Source organism: Panicum virgatum, chromosome 3K (assembly GCF_016808335.1).
Source record: "Panicum virgatum strain AP13 chromosome 3K, P.virgatum_v5, whole genome shotgun sequence".
Taxonomy (NCBI): domain Eukaryota; kingdom Viridiplantae; phylum Streptophyta; class Magnoliopsida; order Poales; family Poaceae; genus Panicum; species Panicum virgatum.
In genome coordinates this window covers 48,490,922-48,516,430 of record NC_053138.1, presented here as the reverse complement: position 1 = coordinate 48,516,430, position 25,509 = coordinate 48,490,922, and the positions used below count along the sequence as shown (strand labels likewise).

At 43.1% G+C, this 25,509-nt stretch overlaps 1 protein-coding gene and 1 non-coding gene across 2 annotated transcripts; both read left to right on the top strand.

The window, feature by feature from the left end:
• The first annotated feature begins 7,087 nt into the window (after window positions 1-7,087).
• Window positions 7,088-7,194, top strand: LOC120701725. The gene has a single exon (XR_005686280.1). It is a non-coding gene; the product is annotated as a small nucleolar RNA R71 (small nucleolar RNA).
• Window positions 7,195-20,985: 13,791 nt separating this feature from the next.
• Window positions 20,986-23,282, top strand: LOC120699419 (subtilisin-like protease 3). The gene has a single exon (XM_039983405.1). The coding sequence runs from the start codon at window positions 21,007-21,009 to the stop codon at window positions 23,191-23,193; it is 2,187 nt and encodes a 728-aa protein (XP_039839339.1). The 5' UTR covers window positions 20,986-21,006; the 3' UTR covers window positions 23,194-23,282.
• Window positions 23,283-25,509: the final 2,227 nt, after the last annotated feature.

Genomic DNA, 25,509 nt, shown 5'->3' with positions numbered 1-25,509 from the left:
CAACATGAAAGTTGTTCAATTTTTCAATATCTACAACTTTGATGTTGTGCAAAAATTTATTTGACCAAAGGTTAAAGAGTTATTTTGAAAACATAGGAAGGATTTTGAATTTAATGGACTTTTGTCTTTTCCAATGCAAATTCAGTTTAATTTCAAACTAAAAAGCAAAATTTTCTGCCAAGCAATGATTACACTGAATTTTACAAATAAACCCTCCACAAAAGCAATATTTTCTCTCCCTATTCAAATTAAGTTATAGAAAGGACCCTGCATTAAATCATATTTACACAAATAACCTTTTATTTTTACAATAAGATCCTTTGTCAACCAAAATAAACACATGATGCATAAAATCAATACAATTCTACTGTGCAGACTCCTAGGGTGTCACAGCCATGGTCCTCCCCAGGGTTCCCCTTACCGGTGGGAACCGGTCCGGTTTGACCGGTTACCGGTCAAACCGGTCCGGACCGGTTCCGGTTTGGGCCGGTACCAAACCGGCCCAAATTCAAAATTCAAATTTGAATTCAAAAAAATGAAAAATTCTTAAAAAATTCCTAAAAATACTTCAAGGTGCGTCGAATCTAATGGTGTCAAATTTTCTCAAAAATTCATTCGTTTTACATACTTTTCAGGCATTTAAAGTTAAAACAAAAAAGAAAAAGAAAAAAATGAGACGGCCCATTAAGGCCCACTTGATAAACCGGTCTAACCGGCCGGTAAACCGGTCAAACCGGCCGGTAAACCGGTCTAACCGGCCGGTATACCATTTGCACATGCGATTTTAAATTTGGATTTGAATTCAAACCGGTCAAACCGGCTGGTAAACCGGTCTAACCGACCGGTATACCGGTCCGAACCGGTTGAACTGAGTTTTTTTGAATTCAAATTTGAATTTAACCGGTTTCTACCGGTAACCGGTCAAACTGGTCCGGTTTACCGGAACCGGAGTGCTCCGGTTTGGGGTTACCGGTTGGGAAAAAAAACCCTGGTCCTCCCTCGCTGGAATTTGGCCGGAGCCGAGCTCCCCATGCCAGCCATAGTTGAAGGACTGGATTGCTTTGATTGTTTTCTTTATAAGTGTCTTTCTGGAAAAAGTCCAAAACTCTTTTATGTTTTTCTTATAAAATTTGAAAAATCATAGAAAACTGTATAAAAATCAGAAAAATGCCAAATTATTTTTTTGGGTTCCTTTTTACTAGATCTATAACTTTGGTTACTAAAGTTTACATGAAACTTTATATTGTGTGCTCTATTTTAATTGTTTGCAAATGAGTAATTTATTTATATCTTTTTAACCATAGATTTTTTATACTTGATTTTTGGAACCTAGAATCCTTTTGCCATGTATAGTCTTGCATAAAATTTGTGGCCTAAATGCTTGACTTTTGCTTATTATTTATGTGTTTGTTTATTTCTAGCTAATGCACTTGTTTATTTTGTTAAAGCATGTTTTTGTTAATTTCATAGGATCATCTTTTTACCATGAGCTCTAATAATCATAAATAGTTTATTATAATTTTTGGGAAAATTTTTGCACTATCTAACTTGAGTTTTTGATTTATTCTTAAATTTTAAGGTTAATTCATGCTAGTGTGGTTTTTGTTAGAATAAGCTCCATGTTTAAACTTAATTCCTATACACGGTCTTTCCTTTTTAATTTTGAGTTTATGTTTAATTTAAAACCTTAATTGTTGAATTTTATTTTGAATTCAAATTCTAAATTTGAATTCAACCCACCCATACTCCTAAATAAAACTACCTTACTTTTCCTTCATTTCAAACCATGCTTTTTTTTGTGTAGCTAGTTTTATTATTTCATGAAATCTTTTATGTTTACTTTTACTCTATAAACGATTGCCCAGTAAAGTAACACTTTTAAGCTTGGTCTTAAATGTTTACTTTATTGGATAACAATTTTTAGTGAAGGAAAGCTATACTTAAGCACTTCACTAAATCCAACTATTGCATTGCATATAGAAATAATATCGCTAGTCGACGGAACGTACGAACTCATCCAGGAACCAGACGTGGATATATCCAAAGCCCAAGTCAACATTACAGAAGACAACGAAGACTTGAACATGAACCCGGAATCCGAAAGTGAACTGCATGAAGTCCAACCAACATCGCAGAATTAACTAAAGTCCCGAACTTCAATTCGAAAGAGCTAAAGCTTACTAACTCTATAGACGTCTCTAAAGGCAAGCCCCGGTGCATAATCCCATTATTTTAAATTATGCAATTTATTTACTTGTGCATTTAAGTTATTGGAGTTGAATAAAAACCTTAGATGCATAATTCTAGGTACCTATTGTTTGAACACTAGAAACAGAGTCCGAATAGCTGCTATGCTAATGGGACCGGTAAAAGTCGGGTGATTGCCTGTCACTCGCGAGCTTATAGGATTTGATTGCTTACTTTCTGCAATCACTATAAGGACCATGGACGGATTTGGTTCCAAACTTCATTTGAAATCCGTCTGTGTTGATAAATTTGCTAAGGACGCAGTGTGTGGTAGTATTGATTAAGTGTTTGAAAGTACTACCCACATGCTGTAAATATGGTACGCGGCAAGCATAGTGTTGGTGCCTACCAACGTCACCTGGCGATGACGCCCGCAGATACCAAGTTGGGGTGGCAGCATTTCATGAACCACGAATAAATCCGCAAGCGCACGGAATACCACTGTAGCATTTTACCCGGGAGTATACCGGGGTGTCATTTATATTTCCGCAGGGAAGGCGGTGAGTGAGAGAATATATAGATTAGTGGGTGAACTCTATCTAGATTGGATATTCTCATGCATAAACAGGGGTAAGATAATAACATGGTAGGAGGTAGTGTGACACACACACAAACTACCCACTTGGATAAATAAAAGATAAAGGTTGCTTTAGGCCGGGAGCAAGATAAAAGTCAGAGCTCGAGACAGCTGTGCTAGGCTAGCTAGATCTACACTTTCTCATTAGTTAGCTCGTCAGAGATTAAACTACACCATAGGGAGATCGCTATCGAAGCGACGGGAGGAGCCCGTACACCCCGGCGACTTTATGTACCTGCTACCCCCCATACCGAACATGGAGGATTACTAAAAGGCTCGGACAGGGCTGTCACCACCTGCCGGCTACCTCTACAAACCGTGGGTATAGTTGACATCCAGCAACTCTTAGCAAATCTAGACACCATGTCTACACTAGTAAGGGATGCTCTAGTGTCCCGTGCGGAGCCCCCACCCTCCGGATGGACAAACATCACACTAGAGCAATCATACGAATACTGCAGCAGTTGATAGAGTTCTAAGAACAAAAGACTAACCATCTCCAGCACAGAGCGATCATACAATGCAAGCATAGAATGATAACGCAACTATGACAAGAAGCATATACTCGATAACTCAGAATATACTTCAAGCAGATATCGGTAACCATAGTCTAATTCTATTACAAACGACCGAATATTACAAGAGAGAGCTAGAGATAAACCCATACCAGACTCTCGAGCAACTCCGGCGACTCGATGACTCCTAGACTTCTCCTAAACTCCACTAAGTCTAAAGACTATGCAAGAAGGAACTTGAGAGGTGAGTGAAGTGAGGTGTGTGGTGTGTGTGTCCTATTCTCTACCCCCTCCCTTGTATTTATAGGAGGGAGCCACTAGCCGCAGCACCCCAAACCGACCTAAAGGAGCAACAGGGAGGTGCCACGTGGCAAAGTTGAGGCGGTGGGGCCCATGGGCCTGGCGGCCGACCTATAGGTCGGCCGGCCTGCCTTGGTCGCCAACCGCCCCCAACTGCTGGGGGTTGGGCTTGTCTGGGCCTCCTTGTCTGATCCACGCTGGGGTTGGCCTGTCTTGACTTGTTTTGCTTCGGTTCTTGGGCTACACTTGGTCCATTTGAGCCTAAATCGGTACTCTGATATTTTCTGTGATTTTCTGCTGGGCCAAAGTGTGCTTGCAACCTGCATATTAGCTCAAAAACACAACTTGCATATTCTAGAAGGTAAAGTGTTGTTTAAGGACTTTATTGAATATAAGTACGTGTAACAAATGCAAACTCTTATGATTTTCTGATCAAGTTGACGCCTGGAAATGGTCGTTAGTGAGCGTCAACAAGATCCCCCAAGCTGTCCTTTGCTCATCCCGAGCAAAGTAGGACAAATCAGGTTGTTGATTAGAAAATCACTTTGACTTGTACCTTACCTGTCATGTCATAGTCTGAAGCAAAGAGATTCATCTTTAAGCTCAAATAAGTTGGTTAGCATACCTTTGCTCAACTACCTTACTCTCTCATGGGGCTTTTTAGCCGTCTCCTTGTCTTGGGCTGTTGAGAGTTAGAACGGTGCATAAAGTAATACATACTTGTTTCTAGATCTGCAATCCATCTAGAGATACCTTTTTGAAAGATTTTTGAAAACATGGCAAAGCTCCCAGGATAACTCTCTCGAGGCACTCATCTTGTATCTCCTTACCAGGGCAGTATTTGCCTTTGATCTTCCATACTGCTATAAGCCTTTGTGGAGCTCAAGGTGGGATAAAAACAGGGCACACTTGTATTCTATTTATTGTAAAGTCAAAGAGAGGATCCTAGAAGAAACAATTCATGCAATCTCGATCAAAAGGTGCAAGTGTATGAGTGGATGGATGGATGGAGGAATATGGCTTACTCCTTAAGGTGATGTCTTTTCTCTCTCGAATCATCCCTGTCTCTTTTTTTTGAGACATGGTTGCCCCCTTTTTTTTTGGGTCATGCTTCTTGGCATGCCATCTTTTCTTTTTGGGACAATCATAATCTAACTTTATTTTATTTCAGAGATGTTCTACAAGAGAGATCACCGAGATATGGAGCATTTATTAATGTGGAATGGATGGTAGTACTAATTCCCAGTGTAGGAATGTAGCAAATGGATGGGATGTGTACGTGCTTATGATCGAGAAAGCATGAAGGGTATCTCACTAGGGTCACCCAATTTGACAAAACTCAACAGAATATCAAGCAACATATGCATAAGGGTTTTTCATGGAGTATGACATATGGCTCTGGTAGGACATTTCATATCGCTGGGGAATTTGCCTTTTTAAATTTTATTTTTGAAAACAACTCCAGACTTCAAGCATTACTAGAACAAGCTTGCAGAACCTTATTTAACATATCTAAACTCACAACAACTTAGACTCAGATCAAGCGTATGCATCCCACGAAACTTTCAGATTTATTGGCAAGATACTTGCGTAATCAACGAATATAAACTCAAGAGAACTATTATTTTCAAGACTAGGCACAACAGACATGATAAAGCAAAGCAAAACTCATCCTTTCAACTTATCAAGGAGAGTTAAAACATTCTTACCGCGCATCATGAAAAAGGGAAATAAAGCAGTAAATTTTTATTTTATTTTTAGAAGTTTTTATCAAATTTTATTGAAAGCAAATAAAAGGGATACAATTGACTTAGGGGAGGGAACCTCCCCCAAGCTAGCTCTTGGTTAGGGTCAAAAAGCGGGACCTTTCTCCATACCTGATTAGGTTGATGTCGTTTCGTCCGTACCTGGAGAAGTAGTAGCGGTTGATGACGTCTTGTTCTTCTTGCTCCACACCTTCTTAGTCTTCTTTGGTGGCGTAGGCGGCGCAGGAACAGGATCCTCGGATGTAGGAGAGACAATTTCCAGATCTTCCCATACTGTGTTGGTGATGAAGTCAGGGATCTTCTGGTCGTCTTCCACTGGCTCGGTTGGTGGAGTATGAATTTCCCAATCCTCCCAAGCTATCTTGGAAGGGGATGATAATATTGATCATCCCAACCTGGCTCTGCCCATAGCCCTTGTTTCTCTCTATCCTCATGAATCAGGAATACCTCCCTTTTGTTCTGTAACTTGAATTTCATGGTCTTTCCCATGATACGAAGGCTGATTCTTCCTGTCCCCACATCAATTTTGGCATTTGTATCCTTGAGGAATGGTCGCCCAAGTATGAGCGGAATTCCAAGATCTCCTTCCATATCAAGGACTACAAAGTCCACCAATATGTAGGTATTCTTGACCTTTACCATTAACCTTTCCACAACTCCTTCTGGATATCTTATCGCGGAGTCCGCCAGCTGAACACACATAGTGGTAGGGGAAATTGATGGATAGCCTAACTTCTCGAAAGTCACCTTGGGCATGATGTTGACGCTGGCTCCAAGGTCACAAAGGGCGTGATCAAATTCATGAGTAGCTGATCACTGGGGTTCCGGGATCTTCTCGTATTGTGGCTGCTAACTCACCCCACGCACCTCTTCTTGGGCATGTGAGCTTCTCTACGTAGCTGAGGGGTGTCCTGCTAAGGGGCTCTTTCCACATAGCATTGATGACATTTACACTCTCTAGAGTTGATTTGGGTTGCCTTGGAATCTTCCCTAATTCAGCAGCAGGTGTAGCAACAGCTAGTTGAGCCAATTGAGTTTCTAGCGCCTTGTTGAAACTCAGCTGGTTCTTCATAATTGTGGAGAATCCGTCCATCTTGGCATGGATAGTCTCCATATATTTGTCCATAGCGGCCAACTTCTTCTGAAGGGACTCATTGATCTTCGCTTGGCCGTAGACAAGATCTCTCAAGGTAGGCTGGTTAGGACTAAAAGAATTCGAATTCCCATTACCTCCTTGGTAGTATGGGCGTGGTTGATTCCACCCCTGACATCCTTGTGGACGAAACCCATTGCTGCCATTGAGGAATAGAGCTTCTTCTTGGGTTTCTGGGCAATTATCTCCCGAATGTCCAACATTCCCGCAGACCTCGCACGTCATGCGAGTCTCCAAGGCTTGAAGTGTTTGCAATTGAGCCTTATCTTGGGAATAGTCCTCAAATTTCTTGAGGAGGAGATCAATCTTCATAGCGAGCATGTCAGTCTCCTTGACGGAGTGCATACCTCGCTGGCGCGGTTGGAGGCGATCATCGCTCCAACCTTGGTTGGAAACCATCTTCTCGATCAATGATGTAGCTCTTTCAGTGGTCAGCGAGAAGAAAGCTCCACCCGCAGCGGCATCTACATGATCACGGGATGACTGTGTCAACCCGTTGTAGAAGTTCTATAGAATGAGTCAATTATCCATTCCATGGTGCGGACATGCTAGAATGTACTCCTGAAGCCTCTCCCAAGCTTCCAGAATTGACTCATTTGATGCCTGCTAGAAGTTCGAAATCCGACCATGAAGAGCATTGGTTTTGCCCGTCGGGAAGAACTTCGAGAGGAACGCCTTGGAACATTTGTCCCAAGTATCCACAACAGTCTTGTTAGCGTAAAACCATTGCTTCGCTCTCCCCAAGAGAGAGAACGGAAACAGACGGAGCCAGATTGCATCTTGTGATACACCCTTGATAACAAAAGTACTGCAGAGTTCCAGGAACTACTGGAGATGAGCGTTGGCATCCTCATTGGCCTTGCCACAGAATGGGCTGGCCTGCACCATCGTAATGAGACCCATCTTGATCTCGAAATTTTCTCCTCCGGTGTTAACCTCGGGCCCGGTAGGGACCTGGTTAGCAGACGGAGCAGAGTAATCATGGAGTGTCTTCTGGGCCTTAGCTCTAGGAGCTAACGATGATGCGATGACTGGATCGACTGCCGAGAGTGAGATCTGAGGAGGTATGATACGAGATTGAACTCTTCTCAAATGTGACTCTGGATCGGAATGAAAGTTTTGCGGCAGATCGAAACCGGTCATACACTACCCTATTTTCATATCAACAAAGACAAGAAAACAAAGCCAAGTTAGCCTGTTTAGCAAGCGAATACCAATTTCGATTTTGTTCACAACTTTTATCTATATATTCCACTCTGTGCCTTCCCCGGCAACGGTGCCAAAAATGCTTGTTGGCGCCTACCAATGTCACCTGGCGATGACGCCCGCAGACGCCAAGTTGGGGTGGTAGTATTTCATGAACGCGAATAAATCCGCAAGTGCACGGAATACCGTTGTAGTATTTTACCCGGGAGTATACCGGGGTGTCATTTATATTTCCGCAGGGAAGGCGGTGAGTGAGAGAATATATAGATTAGTGGGTGAACTCCATCTAGATTGGATATTCTCATGCATAAACAGGGGTAAGATAATAACATGGTAGGAGGTAGTGTGACACACACACAAACTACCCTCTCGGATAAATAAAAGATAAAGATTACTTTAGGCCGGGAGCAAGATAAAAGTTAGAGCTCGAGTTAGCTGTGCTAGGCTAGCTATATCTACACTTTCTCATTAGTTAGCTCGTCAGAGATTAAACTACACAATAGGGAGATCGCTATCGAAGCGACGGGAGGAGCCCGTACACCCCGGCGACTTTATGTACCTCCTACCCCCCATACCGAACGTGGAGGATTACTAAAAGGCTCGGACAGGGCTGTCACCACCTGCCGGCTACCTCTACAAACCGTGGGTATAGTTGACATCCAGCAACTTTTAGCTAATCTAGACACCATGTCTACACTAGTAAGGGATGCTCTAGTGTCCCGCGCGGAGCCCCCACCCTCCGGATGGACAGACATCACACTAGAGCAATCATACAAATACTGGAGCAGTTGATAGAGTTCTAACAACAAAAGACTAACCATCTCCAGCACAGGACGATCATACAATGCAAGCATAGAATGATAACGCAACCATGACAGGAAGCATATACTTGATAACTCAGAATATACTTCAAGCAGATATCGGTAACCATAGTCTAATTCTATTACAAACGACCGAATATTACAAGAGAGAGCTAGAGATAAACCCATACCAGACTCTCGAGCAATTCCAGCGACTCGATGACTCCTAGACTTCTCATAAACTCCACTAAGCCTAAAGACTATGCAAGAAGGAACTTGAGAGGTGAGTGAAGTGAGGTGTGTGGTGTGTGTGTGTGTCCTATTCTCTACCCCCTCCCTTGTATTTATAGGAGGGAGCCACCGGCCGCAGCACCCTAAATCGACCTAAAGGAGCAACAGGGAGGTGCCACGTGGCAAATTTGAGGCGGTGGGGCCCATGGGCCTGGTCGGCCGACCTATAGGTCGGCCGGCCTGCCCTGGCCGCCAACCGCCCCCAACTGCTGGGGGTTGGGCTTGTCTGGGCCTCCTTGTCTGATCCACACTGGGGTTGGCCTGTCTTGACTTGTTTTGCTTCGGTTCTTGGGCTACACTTGGTCCATTTGAGCCTGAATCGGTACTCTGATATTTTCTGTGATTTTTTGCGGGGCCAAAGTGTGCTTGCAACCAGCATATTAACTCAAAAACACAACTTGCATATTCTAGAAGGTAAAGTGTTGTTTAGGGACTTTATTGAATATAAGTACGTGTAACAAATGCAAACTCTCATGATTTTCTGATCAAGTTGACGCCTGAAAATGGTCGTTAGTGAGCGTCAACACCTAGTAACCAATTGGCCCGGCAAGTGGACTTTACCCCACTCTCTCTTAGGGATAGGATGAATAAAATGGATGTGGGACGAGGTTGGTTCCCTAGTAAACAATGTAACGCTACAACTACGACTATGAGGGACGAGGTTGGTGCCCTATAGTCAGGGAGAGTGGCCCTGATCCACGAACCGGTAAGAAAGGCAAACAGTTGCTTTGGGGTGACTCAACAGTGCTCCAAGCGTGTGTGTTAGGTTTACCTTGCAAGGATTGAAATTCGGTTCGAACTGTTCCGCCGCTCACGGATATTGAGCCTGCTTAACCTCTTTGCCACATAGAGTAAAAAGTGGAACAAAGACGATGGTTAATCTTGTTGGATGCAAATAATTTCTCTAAATATTTATATAAATAGGTACAAATCTAGAATGGTTAATGAAACTAGAACTTGAAAGCTAAAATTTCAAATTAAGGACCTACTCTTTATTGCTTTTCAGCAAAATAAACCCCAGTGCCTTCACAAACCTTGCATGTCTAGTTAAAGGGATGTTATACCCTTAGTCGGGTAAGCCTTGCTGAGTATTAGTATACTCAGTCTTGCTTTTGACTTTATTTTCAGGAAATCTTGGGAATACTTGGTGAGATTGACGTCATGTACGGGCTTCATCATGATGTCATATATCGACGCTAGTTATCATTTTCTTTCCGCTTTTTATAAACTCTGAAGAACTTATCTACTTTCAAATTCTAAGGTACCTATTTGAATCCTCAAACTCAGTTTGCAATAACTTTTACTATTGAAGTTTGTATTGTAATCTCTGGGCTCACTTTCGAGTGAGGTATGTTATTTCGATCCGAAATACAATGGTGTTATCGGGATTTTACCCGACAGACTATCAAATTTCTCCGTTTGACGTGCGTGTTAACCATTTCAGCAGTAATAGTGATGGTTATCACACTTAAATCGGATTAATTTTGGCGGTTCTGCCACATCATCAAAGAAGTTTACCACCCCGAGTGGCTGGCGAATCCAGTAATCGTCCTCAAAAAGAACAACAACGAGTGGAGGATGTGCGTCGACTACACAGACCTCAACAAGCACTGCCCAAAGGATCCCTTCGGGCTCCCTCGCATCGATCAAGTCATCGACTCGACGGCCAGATGCGTACTACTATCCTTCCTGGATTGCTACTCGGGCTATCATCAGATAGCTCTCAAGGAAGAAGACCAGATCAAAACTGCATTCTTCACTCCATTTGGCGCATACGCTTACATGACCATGTCCTTCAGACTGAAGAACGCTGGTGCATCATATCAGCGTGCCATACAGTTATGCTTCATCAACCAGCTCCATCGCAACGTGGAGGCCTATGTCGATGACGTGGTCGTAAAAACAAAGGAATTCGATTCCTTTATCCCTGACCTGAAAGAAACCTTCAACAATTTGCGAAGCTTCAGGAGGAAATTGAATCCAACTAAATGTATTTTTGGCGTACCGTCTGGAAAACTACTCGGCTTCATTGTCAGCCACAGAGGAATTGAAAAAAATCCAGAAAAGATCAACGCCATCATGAACATGGAGACTCCGACCTCTATCAAAGACGTTCAGAAGCTCACTGGGTGCATGGCTGCCCTAAATAGATTTCTATCGAGACTCAGCGAAAGAGGACTCCCTTTCTTTAAACTACTAAAGAAACAAGACAAGTTCAAATGGTCCCAAGAGGCAGCCCAGGCACTCGAAGACCTGAAAGAGCACCTCCAGTCACCTACTATCTTAATGGCTCCAATGCCGGGAGAAGAGATGCTCCTTTACATCGCAGCTACCACACATGTTGTCAGCACAGTAATTGTGGTAGAACGAAAAGAAGAAGGCCACGCCTACGGTGTCCAAAGACTAGTTTACTTCATAAGCAAAGTACATTCTGAATCAAAGTTGAGATACCCTCCAATTTAGAAACTACTCTATGCAATACTGATCACATCAAGAAAGCTGCGACATTACTTCGACGAGTACAAGATATCAGTCGTCACAGATTTCCCACTGGGAGATATCTTACACAACCGAGATGCGACTGGTCGCATCTCAAAGTGGGCAGTCGAACTAGGGGCTCTCGAACTAAAATTCACACCAAGAACAGCAATCAAGTCCCAGGCTCTAGTCGACTTCATGGCTAAATGGAGAGAAAACCAAGTACCTACCCCACTATCCATATCAGATCACTGGACCATGTACTTTGACGGCTCTCTGAAATTGGTTGGAGGAGGAGCTACCGTCTTTTTCATCTCTCCAAAAGGCGAGCAACTCAAGTATGTTTTTCAAATTCTCTTCAAAGTATCCAACAACGAAGCAGAATATGAAGCTCTCCTACATGGCCTCCGACTGGCCATCTCACTCGGCATCAAGCGACTACTCGTCTACGGGGACTCCCTCCTTGTGGTCCAACAAGTGAACAAGGAATGGGATATCAACAAAAAAAACCATGGATGCCTACGTCGCAGAAATCAGGAAACTTGAAAACAAATTTTCAGGATTGGAAATCCACCACATCGTCCACGACAACAATGTGGCAGCAGATATCCTTTCCAAACTCGGATCTGACCGAGCAGAGGTTCCCCCAGGAATTTTCGTCCATGAGCTTCATTACCCCTCAATCAATACCTCCACCCCAATGGAACTCGACTCAATTCCTCGGGAAACGAGTCGAGAGGTAATGATGATTGAAACCGATTGGCGCATGGCGTTTATCAATTACATCAAGGACAAGGTACTCCCACCAGGAGTCAAGAAAGACGATACAGAAGCAGTACGCATCATGCGTCGCAGCAAGAACTATGTCCTCGTTGACAACAAACTTTACAAACGAGGTGCGGGATCAGGAATCCTCATGAAATGTGTCACAACTGAAGAAGGAAAAGATATCCTACAAGAAGCTCATAAAGGCACATGCGGAAACCATGCAGCTTCTCGCACCCTAGTTGGCAAAGTCTTCAGATTAGGTTTCTACTGGCCAACAGCATTATCAGACGCAGAGCTACTCGTCAAATGATGTCCAGGATGCCAGTACTTTGCCAAACAAAGTCACTTGCCTACTCACAACTTAATCACCATACCTTCGTCCTGGCCGTTCGCCTGTTGGAGCCTTGACATGATAGGACCACTTCCAACAGCACCCGGAGGTTTCACACACGTATTGGTGGCAGTCGACAAGTTTACTAAATGGATTGAAGTCAAGCCAATCAAGAAATTATCATCAGATCGAGCAGTTGAGTTCATAAGTGAAATCCTCCACAGATTTGGTTTCCCAAATACGATCATAACTGATCTAGGATCAAACTTCACTTCGTAACAATTTTAGGATTACTGCGAGAACTCCAGCATTGAGATCAAGTACGTATCCGTTGCACACCCAAGAGCCAACGGCCAAGTGGAATGCATCAACGGACTGATAATTGATAGCTTAAAGAAAAGAATCTTTGATTCTACTAGCAAGAAAGGAGGCAAATGGCTAGCAGAACTACCAATGGTAATCTGGGGGCTATGCACCCAACCTAGCGAAGCCACTGGTTAAACACCTTTCTTCCTAGTATATGGCTCCGAAGCAATACTGCCGGCAGATATCATGTGGAAGTCACCTCGACTAGAGATGTATGACTCAGCAGAAGCCGATGGAAGCCAACAGCTAGAACTGGACTCACTCGATGAGATGAGATGCAATGCACTGTTCCGATCAACCCGATATCTCCAAAACATGCGAAGATATCACGATCGCAACATCCAATCAAGATCTTTCAACGTCGAAGACATGGTCCTCCGCAGAATCCAAGATGAGACAGGCCTCCACAAACTCAACTCAAGATGGGAAGGACCTTTCATCGTCACCAAAGTCACAGGACCAGGATCCTATCGACTGATCTACGCGGACGGACTAGAAGTCCCCAACTCTTGGAACATTAAACATCTTCAGAAGTTCTACCCTTAAGCTGTCAGAGGCTACCTCCCGGATTTCAAATTTCAATAAAGAAACATGGTCCTTCGGAGTTCAATTCAAGCACCCAAGACAGCTTCAGGAGTCGTAACTCCATTGGCTACCTCGAATACCAACCTTTCTTTGTTCACTCAAAGTCAAAGGCATGGCGAATCGAGTAGTCGGGGCTAAGGGCCATGTGCCTTGCGGCCATAGAGACAAGTTCTCTACCCTCTTCAGGAGTCGTAACTCCATCGACTGCCTCGAATACTAACCTTTCTTTGTTCACTCAAAGTCAAAGGCACGTCGAATCGAGTAGTCGGGGCTAAGGACCATGAGCCTTGCGGCCCTAGAGACAAGTTCTCTACTCTCTTCAGGAGTCATAACTCCATCGAATACCTCGAATACCAACCTTTTTGTGTTCACTCAAAGTCAAAGGCACGGCAAATCGAGTAGTCGGTGCTAAGGGCGATGTGCCTTGCGGCCCTAGAGACAAGTTCTCTACCCTCTTTAGAAGTCGTAACTCCATTGGCTACTTCGAATACCAACCTTTCTTTGTTCACTCAAAGTCAAAGGCACGGCGAATCGAGTAGTTGGGGCTAAGGGCCATGTGCCTTGCGGCCCTAGAGACAAGTTCTCTACCCTCTTCAGGAGTCGTAACTCCATCGACTACCTCGAATACCAACCTTTCTTTGTTCACTCAAAGTCAAAGGCACGGCGAATCGAGTAGTCGGGGCTAAGGGCCATGAGCCTTGCGGCCCTAGAGACAAGTTCTCTAACCTCTTCAGGAGTCGTAACTCCATCGACTACCTCGAATACCAACCTTTCTTTATTCACTCAAAGTCAAAGGCACGGCGAATCGAGTAGTCGGGACTAAGGGCCATGAGCCTTGTGGTCCTAGAGACAAGTTCTCTACCTTCTTCAGGAGTCGTAACTCCATAGACTACCTCGAATACCAACCTTTCTTTGCTCACTCAAAGTCAAAGGCACGGCGAATCGAGTAGTCGGGGCTAAGGGCCACGTTCCTTGCGGCCCTAGAGATAAGTTCTCTACAACCACCAGGAGTCATGACTCCACAAAAACTAACTCGTCCATGAGACGACAACTACTTCGACTACCTCGGTACTCGATCCTCGGATGGGACATGTTCCCTATCTTCTAAAAGGACCTGATCGTCCACGAGATGTGAATTAATCGACTACTACGGTACTTGACCTAAAAAGAGAAGAGAGCTACTCGTCCACAAGATGGAAGAGACACAATCTCTACACCCACACAAGATGGACAATCAAGAAAAGCTCCTACAAAAAGAACTCGTCAACTCGTCATATCTACATGGCAAAAAGAAGATACAGTACATCCTACTGGTCTATCAGCTTTACAATCTGGTCGGCCACAGGTTCAGCCTCCTCTACAAATTTGGCAAATTGGCCATGGTCACAAGTCGAACACATGCCATCGCCAAGAATACCTATCTTGGCCCAAGGCCAGTAAGATTTGACAAGACCAAGAGCCTGTGCTACACAATTCCTAGAAGCTTCAACCAAGTACTTGGCAAACTTCTATGGAACTTTCTGCAACCGGGCAGCCAAACTGCCATCAGACTCTCCGGCAGAACCTACGGACTCGACAACAGTCTGCGTCGCCACCCGAAGCTCTTGCAACTCCTTCTGGTGTTCCTTAGCACCGTCCGCAGCAACAACAAAAAGTCATAAGCACCTGTACAGTCAAAAAGGAAAGCATCCGAACCCAGGACAAGAGGTCACCTCGATTCTTCTAGATCACCTCCTTCAGCATCCTGACCCTCTGCTCGAGCACGGCTTTGTCCTTCTTCAAAGCAGCATTCTCTGCCTCCAGCAGAGCGATCTTCTGGCGATCCGCTTCAGTCGCTTTCAGCTTCTGAGACTTCAAATATGACCGATTGGCCATTTGCTACAAAAACACAGTCAATATACAGACAATTCCACAAAAGGAAAAAGTACTCGACGATAGTATTCACTACAGAAAACTTGGTGAATTCCCGCACAACGGCCTGCAACTTCTTCATGTTCTCTGCCGTCAACTGCGGATCATCCTCAAGCTGCTCGCCACGATAATACTCAAAAGGAGGAGAAGATGCCCTAATCTCCTCCAGGGGACTATCACTCGACTCCTCGTCAACTCCTGGCGAAGCACCTGCTGTCCAATCCTCGTGAAGCAGTCGAGCAAATGGAATAACCTTCGAACCATTGTAAGGAGGTATGATGGGCTCACCAACAGGGACCTCCCCCGAAGGCTGCGATCCCTCCCCACCAGCCCTCCTTGACGACTCCACCATATCAGGAATGGCAGCAGGAGGAGCCCCCCCTCCACCACTCGCCTTTGCTTGAGCACAGGACCAGGGCTACAGACAAAAAGCAAGGACATCAGACAGTCAGCTCAGAACGGGATAAAAACCACTCGACGAGCTACCTGACATCGCCACTAGCCCTCCTCTTCCGCACAGCTGTCCTCGGTTTTTTAGGACAACTAGTGCCAACTTCAGCCTCAGGATTCTCGCCCCAAACCAGAGACCCGACCGCCTTACCCTTCACATCTTCTGCAAGGGCAGCACCACCATCAGAATCATCACCCGATAATCTATCGAACTCAACTGACTCCGGATGAGAATAAACAAAGGGTCGATAGACACTTGGAGTTTGGTGAGGTGGACAAGGCACTTCAGGCAGCGGAGCATCACTCCAGAACACAAGCACATCATTCTATAAGCAAAAGCAATTGTGAGTGACAAACACAAAAGGACAAATCGGCAAGACAATTTCCGAAAAACTACTCGAAGAATCAGAAAGTTACCGGATTCGGTGGGTGCTTACGACGATATAACTTAGGGAGCTCCGGCACGGAGTTGACTCCCTCAAAAAGGTCATTCAGAATCGCCATAGCCTCATTCGGATGAATCACTTCCAAGGAAAATCGAGAGGGGTCATCTAAGCCAGAATATTCGAACCCAGCATGGCAGCGCTTCTGCAAAGACTGAATTTGTCTTCCAAGCCAAGAAAAAGCAACCATCGCACCAGTCACCCCCTTATCCTTCAGAACAGCAATCCGTTGCAATAGCTCTTCCTCCTGAACTTGGATATATCCATGATGGAACCATTCATGACAGTGCTTGGGCGGGCCAGGAACTCTGTCTGGCAGCGATGGCGCATGATTGTCTATATAAAACCAACCAGGCCTCCAGTCACCAATCTGACGACGAGGAGTATACGAAATATACTTCCCCACCATCTTAGATCGAAGCTCAAGATTAGCCCACCAACCGTGGTAATATTCGAAAAATTCGGATAGGGGTTCATGAAGAACAGACTCTTGAACAAATCAATGTGCGGGTAGATTCCAAGAAAAGCCTCGCACAAATGAACAAAAATAGAAGTATGGAGAATGGAAGTTGGAGTCAAATGATGAAGCTGGATCCCCCAGAAAAAGAGGAGACCCCGCAAGAAGTCGCAGACGGGAATCCCCAATCAGCATTCGACAAAAGACTTGAACATAACAGTTTCTGCAACCCTATCATATGGTCTATCGTGTCCCTCAGCCGGAAACCACTGAACAACAGACCGAGGACGAAGAAGTCGACGACCTACAAGGGATGAGATCGTGGATTCTGACAACTTACTTTTCCTCCAACCATCCGCAATCGTTGCCTCCCTCTCGGATCTCTGGCGCTTAGACTTCTTCGGCGCCATCCGGAAGGTCACGAGCCTCTTCTCACGCATACGGTCGGGGGCTGGGAATCAAAGGAAGGCAAAACCCGAAGCCCAACAAAGAAGACTAAAGAAACGACCGGGGACAAGAGCAAATGAAAACACAGATCGGATCTCCGCCATTTAAATAATCATGATAGTGGCATTTCTGAAAATATCAAGAAAACCAAAGGTCACAAAAAATGCCTCGGTTTAAGAACCTTAACCCTAAATCGAAGGATTTCAAGTCAAGGCTCGGGGGCTGCGAGACAAGTGTCATAAATGGCAAACTTTTTCAAAAAACAAACCTGAAAACAGAAATGACCCTCAGCCTGATCCATCGGTTCAACCTAAGGCTCGGGGGCTACACCATATGGAGCGTGAGTACATCGCGCACCATATCAGAAGGAGAAAATTGGGGCTTGAGCACCTCACAGCCTCGACGCAGCTAGGGCAGTACTCGAAAGACTACTCGAGGCATTCAAAGGACTCCAAACCTGAGCAATGGATTCCAGAAGCAATCGAAAGCACTCGATGGGCATCTTCAGAAGTACTCAATGCCTGCAGGACTCGACTACGAAGAGCTCGGGGGCTTGTCAGGCCCGGGGCAGCAAGACTGCTCACGGGCATGGAATATTCTAGAGTAGGGAGTATTGCATGGGTACATCTTATCCCTAACTGTAACTACTCGTACAACAGTAGAACAAGCCTACGTACAAGGAAACTACCCGACCTACTCGGAGTAGGACTCTAAACGTACTAGGCTAGGACTTTCCATGTAACCCTGTCCCCCCAAAATATATAAGGGCGCGCAGGGACCCCTCCAAAACATCGAACAATACATGAGGGAATACAAACCACCATACAGGACGTAGGGTATTACGCTCCGGCAGCCCGAACCTGTCTAAATCCTTGTGTTCCTTGCACCATCGCGTTCTGATCTCGGCGAATCCCTACTCATAACCACTCTCATCGGGATACCCCTCAGAGAACCCGACGGTAAAACACCGACACATGAATCTATTGTATGGTGATTTTGCCCACATAAATTTTTAAAATATTTGATGAACAACACTCAACTATATCTACCTGTTGCAATAAATTATCCCATGAATCTTTGGGTATCTAAAAGAGTTTATAAACTACAAAATAACTACAAACTCTTGTGCCTCTTTTAGAAATAAATCCAAACCCAACTATGTCATGTTTTGGTGATTACATCAAATTTTTGGGACTTATATGAACTACACAATTCTATATTTGTTTTGCAGCTCTATGTAGTTGCATAACATGTATTTGTGTTAGAGACCACAAATTGGAACATATATTTATGGGTTCTTGGATTAATCAAAAGCTAGTTCATAGAGCCAAGTCAACAAATACCATGTCACTACACTTCGTTCAAATTTTAACCATAGAATCAAATCCAATGAAACTTTTCCACCATCATGAATATTGTGTAAGATTCTATTGTAGTCATTGAGCAATACTCAACCATATTTGACTGTTGTAGTAAATTATTGTAACTATTTCCAAGAACCGGATACTATTTAACCTCCAACCATAACTGCTCATAGTCATTTAAAACACAATAAAACAAAAGGGCCAACTCCCAACTAAAATCATCAAAATTCATGCTACTTTTATCTACATAAAAAATAAAGCAAAATATCTTCTAGTGTGGCATCTATCTTTATATGGTTCCATGTAATCAATTGCATTGAATTCACTTATTTGTCTTCACTAATAAATACCATGGTTATTTTTTATTTACGAATGACCCCTATGAATTAATGCTCAATGGTTTTTGTTGTACAACCAAACCCAAAAGATTATAAGGTGATCATCAAAGGTGCAAGTCTTTCTTTCTAGAATCAAAACCGAGTAGTACTTGCTCCACAAAATTCTACCATAAATTTCAAAGCTTCTCCTGCAACAACAATAGCAAGAACGACAACAAATCAAACACATAGTTTAAAAGTTTTACATTAGTTTTATAAAAAATACTATGCACATCTAAATCTTTTGTAGGATGTAATACCTTACATCATGTTTTCAAGGATTGAGTAAATGACACTCAACTAATCTTTTCTACCATCATAGATATTTACGAAAGCTTCTATTGAAGTTATTGAGGAAGACTCAACCACATTTGTCGTATATAATAAACTATTGTAAATCTTGTGAAAGAGTCAGCCATTGTTTTACCTCCAACCATAACTTCTCATAGTAATTTCAAAGGCAGCTATAGAAGAGGGCCAACTCCCATCTAAAATCATCAATATTCACACTAATTCTATCTTCACAATGAAGTCAAACTAAATCTCTTCTAATGTCTCTTCTATCCACATGGGATTCTACATAATTAAATAGATAGAACCCACTTGCTTCCATCTTCACTTATAAATATCACAGTAATTTCTAATTATTTATAGAAGAAGATCACAATCAGCCCTTGACAAGTAATTATGCTCATAATGGTTTTGCTATACAACTAAGCCCAAATGATTGTAAGGTTATCAATTGAAGGGCTAAGTTTATTTTTCTCAAATTGAAAGGCCATCGTACGAAAACATATGAAGCATATATAGTTTGAAAATTTGAGATAAGTGTAGAACTCTAATTTTTTTTGTGTGGTGTTTTTGCTCATATCGAGTTTAAAATATTCAGAGAACCACTCAATTGTACCTACCTGTTACTATGCCATACATTTTTGTGTATTTCAAAAATACTCCCTCCATCTCAGTATATATGGTGTAACCACCTCTGGTTCAAAAATCAAAGAACGTATTTAATTCTTCTTCAACACTAGTATTACTGCATTGATGTATGTGTACCTAGAGAGAGCGCGCCTTATAATATGGAAATTGAGTAAAAAGCAGTTACGCCTTATATAGTAGGGTGGAGGGAGTAGCTAGTGAACTACAACGCTAACCATAAATTCACATGCCAGCTTCAATATCATTTTGCAATAGATATGCACACTTGTAGCAATAGATCCAAACCCAACTATATGCAATGTCTAGGTGATAATTGTTCTCATCATATTTAGGGACTTATATGAACTACACTAAACTATATTTTCTCCTCCGCTCTATTCAGTTGCGCGATATCAAAAAATTTTACATTTGTTTCATCAATAATGATACGCACATTATCTTTCAAGGGCATATAATTATTCATGTCAAGCACTAAAATATTCAATTAACAACACTCACTTGTATCTTTATGCTATAATAAAAGATTCAATAAATTTTTTGGCATTTCAAGGAACTACTCAACTGGAGCCGTAACTATAAATTCGCATGTCTATTACGAAGTCATTTGTAGAATGATAAAAATTGCTACCCATAGTCACAAATACACAACTAGTTTTAACGGTAGGTCCATACCCATTGCCTAGGTGATACTATCGCATAATATTTTAGAGACTCATATGAACTACACTTTATAGAACCTGGTCAACACTTTAGAATCAAACGCCAACTAAACTTTCTCACTACCATAAATATTCACATAAGGTTCTATTGCATTCACTGAGCAATACTCAACTATATTTGTCTTATTTAATAAATAAGTTCAACACTTCCAAAACTTTTCAAAGACCAAGACAAAACTTTACCTACAACCATAATTTCTCATAGTAATTTCAAACTACCCAACTGTATGTGTCTCTAACAATAAATATGCTAGCTAGCTACTTTCAATGCTTTATATCACAAAAAATCCACCCATATCTCTAACACTAAAGATATATATGAATTATATTGGAAACTATTCAATGAGTCAAATCCCTATATTTTCTCGGAATACATAATGATATAAAATTTATATATCGGGAACCATTAATTTGGGTCTCCAACTACTTGTTCACCTAGTTGGCTATAAATAGGACGGCACCCAAGTTCTGTAGACACAATTCCTAGCTTCTCCATCCGTCCTCTAAATTCCATCCATGGAGGTGCATTCCAGTATCCTGTTGACCTCCCTTGTTCTCATAGGCCTCCTATCTCACATCACTCAAACCATCTCCCATGGAAACTGTGAAGGATCTAGCAGGTGCGCATATGTTGTACGTGTGCGCCCTCCTCCCAACTTTTCCATGGACATGAGCCCCATGAACCTTGAGGACTGGTATAGATCATTCCTCCCACCAGGAATGGCTAGATCCAAGCCTCAATCACCATTCATACACACCTATAGAGAAGCCATTCTTGGGTTCGCCGTGAATCTCACAAAAGATGAGGCTGAATACATCAAGACCAATGATGGGGTCCTTATGGTGTACCAAGACAACCTTATTCCGCTCTTGACAACCCACTCACCAGATTTCCTTAGCCTACGGCCAAATGGAGGGGCTTGGAATACCTTAGGCATGGGTGAGGGAATCATCATTGGGCTCCTCGACACTGGCATAGACTTTGCACACACATCCTTTGATGATGCCGGCATGGCCACGCCACCTGCTAAATGGCGTGGATCCTGCAAGTTTGAAAGTGCTCGCTGCAACAAAAAACTTATTGGTGGAAAGTCCTTGATTGGTGGAGAGAATCCTGAGGCACCTGTGGATGATGTTGGCCATGGAACACACACTGCTAGCACAGCTGCCGGCAGGTTTGTACAAGGTGCAAGTGTGCTTGGTAGTGGCAATGGTACGGCGGCTGGCATGGCCCCACGTGCACACCTAGCCATGTATAAGGTGTGCAGTGAGCAGGGCTGCTATGGCTCCGATATACTTGCAGGAATGGAAGCTGCTATTGCTGACGGTGTTGATATCTTGTCGATATCACTCGGTGGTCGTCCACAAGCCTTCCATGAAGACATTATTGCCATTGGATCCTTTTCTGCCATGAAGAAGGGGATATTTGTGAGTTGTTCTGCAGGAAATTCTGGTCCTCTTCCCAGCACACTAAGCAATGAAGAACCATGGGTCCTGACGGTGGGTGCAAGCACAATGGACCGGCAAATGAAAGCCATTGTGAAGCTAGGGGATGGCCGCTCATTTGTTGGTGAGTCAGCCTACCAACCACCTAGTCTTGATTCTTTACCACTGATGTTTGAACTTGATGGTTCTGAAAACATCACCGGAAAAGTTGTTGCCTGCGAACTCGAAGGATCTCAAATTGAAATTGGACGGTCTATCAAGGATAGTGGTGGTTCTGGGATGATAGCGCTGGGATCTGAGGATAGTGGCTACACAACTTTTGCAGCAGCCCATGTCCTACCAGCATCATATCTGAACTCCCCAGATGCTGCTGCGGTCAGGCAGTACATTCAGACATCCAACAAGCCCACAGCTTCGATCATTTTCAATGGCACGTCTCTGGGAACCACTCCAGCTCCTGTAGTTGCTTTCTTCTCATCTCGGGGGCCTAGTACAGCAAGCCCTGGTATTCTGAAGCCTGATATCATCGGACCCGGAGTGAATATTATTGCAGCATGGCCATTCAAAGTAGGACCGAATAGAGTTGATGAACATGATATGGTCTTCAACACCTTATCTGGAACATCCATGTCTACACCTCACCTTAGTGGCATTGCAGCTATTATCAAGAGTGCCCATCATGATTGGTCACCTGCAGCGATTAAATCAGCCATCATGACGACAGCCTATGTCGTATATGATGGCAAGAAGCCTATCCTAGATGAGAAACTAAATCCGGCTGGTCATTTCACTATTGGGGCTGGACATGTTAACCCTTCAGAAGTTATCAATCCAGGCCTGGTCTATGACACTGATGTGGAGCAATACATTCTGTATCTCTGTGGCCTTGGTTACACAGATTCTGAAGTCGAGATAATCACGCATCAGAAGGGTGCCTGCAGCAAAGGAACAAAATTAGCTGAAGCTGAGCTGAACTACCCTTCGATTGCAACAAGGGCAAGTGCTGGGAAACTTGTTGTGAATCGGACTGTCACAAATGTTGGCGATGCCGTGTCATCTTACACCGTTGAGATTGACATGCCCAAGGAAGTTAAGGCGACTGTGTCACCAACAAAACTAGATTTCACCAAGAAGAAGGAGAGTAAAACATTTACTGTCAGATTAAGCTGGGATGCTAGCAAAACTAAGAATGCTGAGGGAAGCTTCAAGTGGGTCTCTAGCAAGCATGTTGTGAGGAGCCCCATTGTAATTTTCTAATGTAAGATCATCAAGGTAGTAGGACTCAGTAGAAGTCCCTACTTGTTCAATAAAAAATTGAGACTATCCTGAAATGTTCTATTCCTAAATACTCTGTCTTCAATCACATACAGCATTATCATGCTTATAACAGCACACTGAATGAAAATAATTATCTAAAATTAGATGTCTCTATAGAAACAAACTTATAACCGCACAACATTAACTGGCAAACTGGCCTTTACTGCTTCAAACAGTGAATTTAAGAGTGAGGACGTGTGCACGTTGAAATCTTGGAAGTCTCTCTGGCTTGACTTCGTGGACTTTTGACCGTTTCAGTTCCTTGCTGATTTCACCCACTGTTTCGTTTTGGTAGCTAGTCTGTAACTTCTGTTCGAATGGAGTCAAGAAAAATAACGTGTCATCACATAACTTTGCACAAAACACAAGGCACTGGTATGACGTGCAAGACAAATTTTCAACTGCTAACATGTTTGCATCTGGAAACTAAATGCAATTGCACATCATTGCTCCCGAAGCAAGGAAACCTCATACAGTTGCAATTCACCTCACAACTCATCTCCTTCTCGACCTAACCTGCCTTACTAACAACCTGATTGGTTGGATGCCAATTCTGCCAAGCCAAAATCAGAGCATGCCAATAAAATTTGGCTACCAATTGGTTCATAACTAAAAGTTGACACTTCAATAATACTTGTGACCAAAACAATAGCAAGTTTAGAAGCTTCTTAAACCTTATAAAATGGAAAATAATATTGGTTGCCATGTTTGGCACTAGACCAGATGAATATCTAAATTTCTTGCCAACACTTTGGTATGTCATGATTTTAGCTTGGGAAAAATTGACATCCAACCAGTCAGACCCTCGTTGTCCAACAACAACTATCCATACAGTCTGAAATGACGCGCCAATGACCCCAACTCTCCTTTCCCTCATTACTTTGTTTATCTCACATACTAATTCTCAAACATGCCCAAACAACTTACTTCACATACCCTCCGTCTCTCTTGCATCCACATGCCCAAAGAGAAAACCATCTAACTTCTTTCATTAATTCCCTTTGCTGTAAAAAATTCTTTGGCCATGTCAACAGTACAGAGCAAAGTATTATTAAGCATTTGTAGAACGGCCACGAGTAACGAACCTTTTGTGATAATGATCCCCCTCCGTGTGAGCCACGGCGGCGCAATGTCCATTGGCGATGATCCTAGCCGCCGCCGTGGGCTCACCAGTCGGCGCTGGCCTGGAATCTCTGTGGTCACGGCCGGTGCTAGCTGTGCCCTGCAGCCGGCGATCTCGACGCAGCCACCGCGCGACAAGCCGACAGCCACAAGTCCGATCAGCCCGACCGACGCCGAAGGGAAGGCGAGCGGTTAGAGCAACAGGGAGATGATTAGTAGACCAGGCCAGTTTCGCATTGGCTCGCACCGGCTTCCAGGCCAAGTAACTGAGAACCTCTGATTTTTTTCAATGATAATTATGATCATCGTTGGCCTTTTCTTTTTAAGGGACATATCTAGTACAAACCACAACTTCGTGAAAACTCATGCAAACTATGATAAAAAAAGTCGTCTAAATTCATAAACAAAATCACACATGTAGATGATATGATGATACCCAACCTTATAAAATATCTTGTCCAAACTCGATTTCGTCTGTGAGATATAAAAAGAACAAATTTCAAGCCAAGAAGTTGTCCAAATGATTTGTTAGAAATTTATTATTTTTTATCTCACAAGCGAAGTCGAGTTTGGACAAGATATTTTACAAAATTGTGTATCATCATATCATCTACATGTGTGATTTTTTTGGTAAATTTAGATGACTTTTTTATTAGAATTTATCAGTTACAAGATGGGGAACATATGCTAAGTGGCGATGAGGAATTAAAGAAATACATCACCACATATTATAAAGGTCTCTTCGGTCCACCAGATAATAATGATTTTTACCTGTATGAGACTCGAACAGAGGATATTCCCCAAGTAACAGATAAAGAAAATGAGATTCTAATTTCAGAGTTCACAGAAGCAGAGGTGAGAGAGGCTATTTTTCAAATGGAACGTAATAAAGCCTATGGGCCTGATGGTTTCCCGGCTTGATTTTATCAGACATTTTGGGATACGATTAAGGGTGATCTCATGGCGATGTTGTCAGAATTCCATAAAGGAGAATTACCTCTCTACAGCCTAAACTTTGGAACAATTATCTTACTACCAAAGTATAAAGAAGCTATCAAAATTCAACAATACAGACCCATCTGTTTGCTTAATGTTAGCTTTAAAATCTTTACAAAAGTGTCTACTAATAGGATC

Excerpts from the sequence above, each read along its gene's own strand:
- LOC120699419 (XM_039983405.1), top strand. The coding sequence starts at position 21,007 with ATGGAGGTGCATTCCAGTATCCTGTTGACCTCCCTTGTTCTCATAGGC.